General features: G+C 51.0%; 1 protein-coding gene across 1 annotated transcript in view; it reads right to left on the reverse strand.

The window, feature by feature from the left end:
* Positions 1-8,475, reverse strand: part of ASAH1 (N-acylsphingosine amidohydrolase 1) — a 31,501-nt gene extending 23,026 nt beyond the window's left edge. The window contains exon 1 of the mRNA XM_019552601.1: positions 8,355-8,475. Within this exon, the coding sequence (XP_019408146.1) occupies positions 8,355-8,426 (72 nt within the window). The 5' untranslated portion in view covers positions 8,427-8,475. The remainder of the gene's footprint in view (positions 1-8,354) is intronic.
* Positions 8,476-10,577: the final 2,102 nt, after the last annotated feature.

A 10,577-nucleotide genomic window follows, 5' to 3' on the forward strand; every position in this document is an offset into this window, starting at 1 on the left:
CCAGAGCACCACGAGTGCTCACAGAGCCGCGCCAGGGGTCCCGCAATGACCTCGGCCAGTTCCTGTAGAACCCTAGGGTGAAGATCGTCCGGACCAGCGGACTTGAACACGTCCAGCCTCTCCAGAAGTACCCTAACTAAGTTACAGCTGTGCAGGTCGGGGACAGTCAGAGAAGGTTTCTAAACTATGGTTAGAAACTATGCTCCAAACTCCAAGCTAGCATGAACACTGATCCAGTATTGCCAACCCCACCATGGCAAAAATCATGAGACAAACTCTTAAAAACAGCAAGAGATTGGCATGTAAATCATGAGATGCTATTTTTAAAGTGGGTATGTTGGGGGGGCAGTTATTTGTGAATGTGTGGGGGGCTGTGGGCGTGTGCATGGGGTTTGGAGCCTGGGGAGGGCGGTTAGCAGAATGCAGGGTACTCTGGGTCAGGAGTGAGAGGCAGCAGCAGGGCTGGGGGTGTGTGTGGCTTGGGAGTGAGATACAGACAGAGACAGATACACAGCACCCAGCTGGTTGGTGGAGGGGGAAGAGGTTGGGGGAGAGGGAGAAGGGTAGGGAAGAGAATAAGGCCCCCACAGTGAGGGAGGTAGCGTGGCAGAAGCAGGGGCTGGGGTGAATGGGGCCCTGGGGCCAGAGTGGAAGTGGCTCCCTGCAGCTGCACACACCGGGGGAGGCACCAGGAGAGGCATGGGGGTATACAAGTAGGGCAGAGGCAGGCTGTGGGGCAGAGGCAGGCTGCCCATTGCGGGCTTGGGGCTGTGCAGGATCAGGGCTATGCACCCTGCTGTCTCTGCCCCAGAAGCTTAGCCACAGGATACCGTTGCTGCCTGGTGGCAGGAAGCCCGCAGCCCACCTCTGGCCTCCTCCTCCACACCTCTGGATGTCCTGCCCCAGCCCTGGCCCTGGGGCCCCATTCACCCTGGCCCCTGCTTCACCTTCTCCCTCATCATGGGGGACTCAATCCCCCCACCACTCCTTCCCTCTCCCCCATCCCTTCCCGCCACAAACTTACCGGCTGGGAAAATCTGGATATTTGAGGGTTTCATTGGGAAATCGTTAGTTGGTTATTTTGACTTGGCAAGACTCAGAATTCCTATGTTTTTGTGACAGTTGGCATTACTGCTGATCAACATTTGTGCAGCTTACAGCATTAAGATGCAACAAAGCCCTAAGGGTATGATTTCTTTGCACAATTAACTTGGTCTTACTCAAGCTTTAGCTCATCACTCTTTCCAGCCCCATCATCCACAGGGTCACAGACTCAGGGCTAGGGGTATTTTAATTTTGTCCTAGTTTATTTACCTTGGGGTGTGGGGCAGAGCTTGACTGTTGCTTCAACAGCAGGAACCAAAAGCTTTAGGGGTGCACCAATACATTGGTCTGATAGTGGATCAATACCAATATAAACAAAATTGGCTGTATTGGAAATCAGCCCAATGAGGTCAATAATTTGACTGATAAGTGCCCATGCAGGCACGCAGCCACAGCACTCAGGCACTGAGGAGCAGAGCTGGCAGTGTGGAGAGCTGCCTCCAGCTGGTAAGTCCACTGTAGTGCAAGGGGAGTGGAGAGGGGAAGGAAATAGGAAGGGCAGATCAACCCCCTCCTTCCCCCTCCCCCCCATGAGGGAGATGGGGCAGATACTGCCCAGCCAGGGCAGGGTGGGGGCTGGGATGGAGATGCAGCTTGTTTGGGTGGGGGCGGGGGGGGTAGCTCCCACTGCTGCGGGCACCCCAGGAGGATGTGCCCCCAGATCTGCGCGAGGCGGGGTAGGCGGGCTGCAGCTGTGGGCTGGAGCCAGGGGTGAACCGTACTCTTCTCACTGGAGACTGGGCTAGGGGTAGGGGCTACGGAGGGGGCTGCAGCCACTCCAAATTTCACCGTAGCTCTCTCCCAATGCTGCTGCATGCCCAGTGCAGCCCTGGCTCCTCCCAGCATGTGGGAGGAGGTGGGGATTAAGTCGGGAAGAGCCGAGGCTATGCCAGGCATGCGTCAGCAGCACTGGGAGGGAGCTACGGCAAAATCTGGGGTGGCTGCAGCCCCCTCCATAGCCCCCGCCCTGAGCCTAGCCCCTGGTAAGAAAAGCATGGTGCAGCCCTGTCTCCAGCTCGCAGCTGCAGCCCACCCACCCCATGCATCCCAGGGTGCAAGCAGCAGTGGGAGCTGCCCCCACGAGCCATGGCTCCATCCTGCATTCCACCATGCCTCGTACCAGCTGGGCAGTGCCTGCCCCTACCCCGTCCCCTCCCTCACAGCAGGGGGGGTGATCTGCCCCCACCATGCGGCTTCCCTCTCCCCTCCCCTTCCACCACAATGGACTTACCAGCTGGAGGCAGCTCTCCACACTGTATCAGAAATGAGATCAGTATCGGCCTATATTCCTCCTTAAAAATTGGATATCGGTATCGGCCCCAAAAATTTCTATCGGCACACCCCTAAAAAGTTCTCAAATGCCCATCCCCCAATACCCCTCCAAAGGGTAGTTGAGTTCTCCTATGACTGATGCAATCTGCTGGGAAAGAATGCTACAAATTCTCAGCACAAATAACCCCGTGGGCAAGTACAGAGAAAGGAGGAGAAAAACATGGGCAGAGTCTTGTTGCAGGGACACCAACACCCAGCGGAGCACACGCAGGTATGCTCAGATAGGATCCCATTCAACAGGGATAAGAGTGAAGTTGTGTGACCTTTAACCTCCCCTAAACACAGTCTTCATTACAAAAATTTAAAATGAAAAATTTACATGCTGTACTTGAAAACCACACTTCACATTTAGAGAGAGATGATAAGCTGTAACAAAAGGCTTGAGAGCACTCGTAACTCGTATTAGTAACATCTTGATATAGTATAAAGGACAAATAAAAGAAGACACTCCATTTTCAATATATTTAGCGCACACTGTTCTCTGAAGACAAACTGTGTACATGACTTACTTTAGGTCTACAATATTGTACAACCCAAGCAAGAGCAGTTTTATTTACATGGAGCACCCAACTGATGTCTCCTGTTTCTAGTTGGTTTCCTATTCACTAACTACTCAGGCAGGGACAGAAGCATTCTTGTATCAGTTGCACAACCAACTTATGTAAATGTATACACAAACATAATAATTTTCAGGACAGGTGCTGTGGACTAAATTCTTCAGGGCAGGGATTAGGGATTGTAACAGAGGGCCAGAAGGCTCCTGTTATGTGAGCCCGAAAGAACAGTAGGAGTTAGTTACAAGGAAAACTGCCAGAGGAAAGACAGAGGCTAGGAGGGCATATTGCAGAGCGGGTTACCTTACAATAGTCCAGCAGGGTAGATCACCTGATTGGAAAGGGCCAGCGCCAGGGCCAGGGCGATAAAAACCCAGGGCCAAGCCAGGACAGGTAGTCTGGCTCTGGAAGGCACCATGGAAGGAGCTCTGCAGCAAAAGATGCCAGTTGCTGGATAACTTAATGAGATTTTACTAGGCTGGTGATGTTACATAAGGGCTGAGGTCTTGCAGGGGACTAAGACCCAGATGGGTAGGGGCTGGTATACAGTCAGTGGGCTAAGAAAGGGGTTGTAAACCAGGGGTATGTGTACCCCCAGGGGTACTTGAGAAGGCCCTGCAGGGTACGCATGGGCAAGCAGGGACAGCGTTCCACCACGCACCAGCCCATGCTGCCATGCAGGCGCTGCCCACGTGGCCGGATACAGGGGAAGCTTGCATGCAGCTGCGTGCCACCCTCCCCACTCCCTGCTTGACCACTGGGGGGTACACTGCTCTGTGTCTGGCTGACGGAGGTACACTAATCAAAACAGGCTGAAAACCCCTGGGCTAAGAGTTCAGTTATAGCCATGGGCTCATGGTTTTGGTTTGAGTTTTAACTAGTGAATGGTGTCTGGGAATAATAAGGGGAGGTGGAGGTCCCAAATGCCAGGGGCACAACACTCAAAGAGGGACAGAGACAATGTGAGGGACCCAGCGTCTGAGAGGGGCCCAACACCTGAGAGGGATGGAGACAAGGTCAGAGACCTAGCATCTGAGAGGGATGGAGACAGGGGAGGTCTCAGGGTGGCAGGAAGGCACATGGCTTAAGCCTGCCAGGGGCAGGATGCAAGGCACTGTAGCCTGAGACGGGAAGGAACAAGGGCTGGGGGCCAAAAGCCCAAGAGAGGTGGAGTCAGGACCTGAGAGGGTGAGACTTTGGCTGGAACCCAGAAGCCAGGTGGGTTCCAGCCAAAGTCTGGACAATGGGCCTAGGCTAAAGAGAACCAGAGAGGAAACGGGACAATGCTGAAAAGGCTCAGGCCCCAACAAGGGTGTTGAGGCCTGAGGTGGCCTGCTTTGAATTGGGGCCCAGGGGTCACTGATTGTTAACATCTGCCAGACATGGGCATGACTGTAGAGGAGGTCAGAGGCTGTGAATAGTCCACAAGGCAACAGGTGTCCAGGGGTCATGTACAGGCCAGGAGTGCCAACAGAGCGTGAGGGCTGTATTATGTCCAGCTGGATCCAAGAGGGATTCACAGGCAGGTGGTCAGAGTAAGGTTCACTCTAGGGACCTTGGGTAGCCACCCTTTCCAAAATGGACTAAGGTATGGCAGACAAGAATTAAGTGAAGGGACCCTAGAGCAGCATTTCTCAATCTGTGGGTCGTGACCCAAAAGCAGGTTGCAAGAATATATGAAAGGGTCATGAACAAAGTTTAAAAATGGATCAACAAAGTTTAAAAATGTATTCTTCTTTAAAGGAGAAAAACGTGGGAAACCATGGCTCTTCCTTTGCAGGCTGGCAGAGTTGCAGCCTGTGAGTGGCTGCTTCGGGCCCCCCATGCCACACACACTGGGGGTGCTGGGGCAGGACTGCCCATCAATGTTTACAAATGGGTCCTGGTACAAAAAAAAAAAACATTAAGAACCACTGCCCTAAAGCCAAAGCAGGAAAGGATGCCTCCTGGTCACTACTTCGCTCATGGCCACCCTTGGAACCTCAGACTTGTTACAGGGCTGTAAATATTGTTTAAAAAATTTAGCCTTTTAAACTCTTCTATTTATATTGGTTAACCAATTAACCAATAATACATACCTAGCATGCGTGAGTCAGAAAGGGCGAGGGTGCATGAGCCTGTGTGCACGTGCTGCCTGCGAGTCACACATGCACGAGGGCAAGTTGCAGGTGGCAGTGGCAGTGACTTCACCTACCATTATAGTACACAGGCTTGGGGCAGACTCCCCACCGGCTGCCACGCCAGGGGTGGCTGTGCAGGGGGAGGACAAGCCCTGCCCTGCAGTGCCTCGTGGGAGGCGGGGAACACTACAGAAACACAGGTAAAACCAGAACAATTCCCAAGCCCTGGCATTGTGCACAACTGGAGGTAGACAATGGGGACACCAGAAAAGGAACCAGGGCTGGGTGGGGAAGTGGGGATGAAGGAGATTTAAAATAGCACGGTAACACTGAAGATATAGATATATGAGGTACATAAAGGGCAGAAAGAAGCGGTGTGGACAAGCTAAAGAGCAGGGGAGCTCCAGAGAAAAAAAAATGGCTTGACTGGGGGAGAGGCATTATTTGGGGGGGGCAGGCGGTTAAGTCCTCATTTATTTAACTGCATCCTGCATAGCATGGTCAGAGGTGACAAACATGGAGAAGGGAAACAGGAGGGACTCAAGCAAGAGACCGAGAAGAAAAAGTAGTACCGATAAACCATGCGATAATTCACACAACATAGTTTGAAAAACTACTACAATTAACTCCACCCTAGCAAATACAAGCCATGCTTTTAAAAAAATAAAAAAATACACAGGCAGGAAAACAACAATGAGCACAAACACAGAAAGACTTAACAGTGCCAGGCAATAGAAATAATTTTACCAATCTGTTTTAAACATTAACAGTAATGCATTAACAGTATAAATATAATGATCATTTAACTGCTTAAGTTTTCACATCCCTAATAGGGAACTTTTTTTCCTCTACAATTGCACAATCTGTAGCACAATGCAGAAACTAGACACTTTACATTAAATCAAAACAAAACACAATCCAAAACATTGGTTCCTACAGGCTCTCAACATGCTTCACAATAAAACTACCTGCATAGCTCCTCTCATCCACTGTTGAAACACGGTTAAAGGCATTGACAGGATTAATGCTAAGCGGTGGGGGGATTATAATGATACATTTGCACCATAAACATATTATCATGGGGTTAGCCAAAGTGCTTTTCATTACCTAAGAGCTTATTAAGATTAGATAGATTTCTGCTCTGTTGCTTATTGCTTAATTGCTTTGTTTCCCTACTGAGAAAATCCAAGTGTCAAGAGAGAAGAACTCCACAAGCCACTGCACTCAGTGGAGAATCAAGAGACTAGGCTTGAGCATCCTGTGAGCCTGCAGAGTACCTTGCCACTATGTAAAACTGATGAGGTGCCTTATAGTATCCAATAATACCTGTTGGTCAAAAAACATTTATGTCAAGCATGCCATGGACCATCACCGACATGAGGACACTGTGCCTGAGACCACAAACAGAACCATGACTGGGGGCATGAACTGCAAGTCCTCCCACCTCCCTCACTACAACATAGATTCACAGACTGTTAATGCTTTTGAATATCCCCCACCGACTAATTGCAGGACATACGCTAGAGCCACTGTAAGAGAATGCCCTACAGCCTGAGAACTCTGAATCATAGACCATTAGGGTTGGAAGGGGCTTCAGGAGGTCATCTAGTCCAACCCCCTGCTCAAAGCAGGACCATCACCAACTAGACCATTCAGCCAGGGCTTTGTGGAGCCGGGTCTTAAAGACCTCCAAGGATAGAACTTCCATCCCCTTGGTAGGTAACCCGTTCCAGTGTTTCACCACCCCCTTGAAAGTTTTTCCTAATATCTAACCTAAGCTTCCCTTGCTGCAACTTGAGACCATTGCTCCTTGTTCTGTCATCTGCCACCACTGAGAATAGCCTGGTTCCAGCTAATACAGTTACTGTGCATTGGGTCCCAGGGATGTGGGGCAAAAAATTTTCCAGTGCTTTATTTTTATACGGGAAAGTTTCCATTTCTAAAAATTGTTTCATAAAATTCATTAGTAACAATGAATGGATGCCAGTACAATATTAGGCAAGTTTGGCAGTTTCGAAGTTATAATTAATGTTTTTCAGGTGATCATCTCTAGGAAGTGTGTGAGTACATATATGTTTTATTGATTAGTAAACAGGAGGGTAAATACACTCACATCATAATCCATACTGAAACTCAAGGTATGAATTCACCTAATTAGCTGTGCAGGTCAAATCAAAACCAAAGCATGGCAAATCATACACAGTTCTTCGGGTGTGCTAAAGTTAGTGTGTCAACAGTATTCAGTGTCTTCATTTTTTTTCTTAAAATTTAATTAAACAGTGTACGGGAAGTATGTGCTATTGTGTATTGTCTTTACATTTTTACAAGTATTCCAATAAAAATAACTTCTTTCCACATAAAGCTTTGAACTTGTTTGAACACAACATTTAAACCACATTAAATGTGCTGTACTTAATTTTTTTCCTAATCAAGTTCAAATATCTGTGGTTACTGGGACATAAACTTAACGTGGGGGTACTTGTTTAAACATGCTAAATCAGATCACGCTCTATCTAGGGCATTGGAAAAATTTCTGGAAAACCCACATCTCTGCTAGATCCTACTTCTCTTCTCCCCATAGCACTGCCCTGCAACTGCTTCACCCATCTACCCTGCCGGCTAACGTGGGCTGCATTAATAATCGCAGGCGTTAGTTTGCATTAACCCACACCATCGCGCAAGGGGGTTACTCACGTATTTGCTTGCAACTCTACAAGGCCATGTAAAATAACCAATGCTTGTAACACTGGCAAATAGTTTTAAATCTGATCTGCTGCTGGCCACCGCCCTTCCCCTTCTGCAGTACCCACCCCCCCCCGCCTTTCTTACAGGATAGAAACAGACGTTGCCTTTGTGTCACCATAGAAATCACGAGGGCAGCACGAAGGCCAAGCAAACAGACATCCGTGGCCCGGGCCACCCCACAACACAGGCTGACAAGCGGTCAGGGATCTTGCTGCTCCTCAGAGGCGGCCGCATGCCTGCTTGACAACCAGCCCCTGCTCTCCACCCCCGTCCGGATAGGTCCTTCCGACCCCCGCACAGGATCGGGCCCCTCAAGGCCCTCTCTCGGAGAGGCTTGAGAGAGGGCAGCCAGGGAAAGCCCGGTGTTGCTGCCTGCACAGGGCCCCTCCCAGCAGCGTGGCGCGGCGTGGGGACGAGGAAGTGAAACCCGGTGGGAAGAGCCGCGACTCCCCGCATCGAGGCGGCGCTGCCCGGTCCGGTCCCGTCCCCCCCCACTCACCGGGTCGCCGGCCAGCGCCAGGGCCAGCAGCGCGCAGGCAGCGAGCAGCAGTGGGAGGTGTTGCGCGCCCATGTTCCTGCTCCGCGCGCTGCAGCCCCGGCTGTGAGAACACCAGCCGTCACTCGCCCCGGGACTGTACCACTCGCACGCATGAGGGGGGAGAGGCACGCTGATAGGCTGGGCTGTGAGGAGTGTACCACGTGTGCCACCGAAAGCAGGGGGTGGGGTTGCTGCAGCCACTCCGCAGCGCGCGGCCGAACAGCTGGGGTGGGGGTGCGGCGGGTGCAGATGGCACGGACCTGGCCCAGCGCTCCTCGTCCTCCGCTGGCCACGAGACGAGAAGCTTTGTTAGAAAATGAGGGCTCCGGGGCTGCCTTGCTCCGTGAAAGAGTGAGGTAAAACCCACCCTAACTTCCTTCATTTCCTCTATAGGAGGTAGAAAACAAGAACAAGGAATAGGCGCCCCGCCCCCCAATAAAAAAAAAAAAGTCCTCAAAATAACTTGTTTCGTTAGCCCTGCCCTCCTTGGGACAAAGGGCAGGTCTCGTTTCTCGGGGTTATATACCCAAGTCAAGCTGCCTTATCTGGCTGTGCTTCCCGAAAAGTTATTGCCACCCCTAAGTGACCGTTTGCCTGAGGCAGTGTCAGTGCTCGAGGTAAAGCTTTTAGTTGGATTTAAGAACAGTCTGCAGGGCTGGGACACAGGAGGAGGTACCAGCCATGCAGTGTGCGGCTTCATCGGTGGGACTTTGTGACCATCAAAAAAGGGAGCTTAACACCTACGGGGTAAAGAGTTTAGAAGGATTCAAGTCAATTCAAAGGAGATGTTAAGTTTAGGTCGGGGTGGGCAATTATTTTGGGCAGAGGGTCGCTTACTGAATTTTGGCAAGCCATCGAGGGCCACATGACAGGCAGCCGGGGCAGATAAATATTAATTTTCTATATTTTTTAGGGGCCCCGCAGGCTGGATAGAATGGCCTGGTGGGCCACATCTGGCCCACCCGTCTTAACCCCTGGACTGTCTGCACATTAACATCTTAGAGTGGTTTTAAGCACTGGATATGTGGCTCAAAGTGATGCCACTTTGGGGCAGGATTCTCTCTGATCTGCACTACCCAGCTTCTGTTCCGTTAAGGTGTCCGGTCCACTCCTCACAGATGTGCTGCCCAAAATGAAGTCCTCCAGTATCCCAGGATCTCTCTCACCGCAGACAGTAAAGCAGGGATAGAAGCCTGTCCTGGCTCTCCAGCCCTCTAGTGGCAACCCACAGCCACAGCTCCTAGCCCTGCTCTTGCTCACCAGGTCTCTAGTGGCAAGTCAGAGCTGTGCAGATAGAGGACAGTCAGAGAAGGTTTCTAGACTAAGGGTGTGACTGCTTCAAACTCCTAGCTAGCAATAACACCCATCAACATTTGTGCAGCTCACAGCATAAGGTGTAAGTGGCTATAAGTGAGTCCCTCCTTGTTGTCTGAACAGAAATGCTACTGCCACTGCCAGGCAGTTAGTTTTGAAGTTTGGGTGGAGCAGGAATCAAAGGGGGTGCTAGTGCACCAGTGCACCTCCCGCCACTCCCCTGTATCCATCCCTGGGGCATTGCACTGCGATGTACACATAGTTACCAGTTACCTGGCCTTTTAAATATGGGCTGGAGCTAGTCTTCCTATGCAGTGCCAGCAGACTAGCTATTCTGGGCAGAGAGGCTGAGGGTTGGGGCTACTGATCACAGGAGTGTCTTACCTACACATTCCTCACTGTGGGACCTGCTCCTGCTATATTTATGCATCTGGGGTATCATAATTAATCACTAAGCCAGGGGTGTCAAAGATAGCACCTGTATGCTAAATCTGGCCTCTGCTGTCCCCTCCCATGGGGAACCTCACAGGCTAAATGACACAGCTGTGCAGGGGGAATCTTTGTCACCCCAATGTAGACCAGAGGTGTCAGACTCACCCAACCCACTGTGCGCCAGATCTGGACCACAGGGCTCTTCATAGGATGTATCCAAATATGGTAGCAGTTGGGCAAGCAGTGGCATGAGCAGTAGCATGAGTGGCTGTGGTAGGGGCTAATGCACTTGTCACATACCCCTTGCTGCCTGCACACCTGCCCACTACCTCCACGCTCCAGATTTAGACAGCAGCCCTACCTTACTAGCTCTGCTCCTGAATTCCTGGCCCCACAGTCCCCAAGACATGGCTCCACTGGCCAGATCTGGCCTGCAGA

Source organism: Crocodylus porosus, unplaced genomic scaffold (assembly GCF_001723895.1).
Source record: "Crocodylus porosus isolate Cpor-Errol unplaced genomic scaffold, CroPor_comp1, whole genome shotgun sequence".
Taxonomy (NCBI): Eukaryota; Metazoa; Chordata; order Crocodylia; family Crocodylidae; genus Crocodylus; species Crocodylus porosus.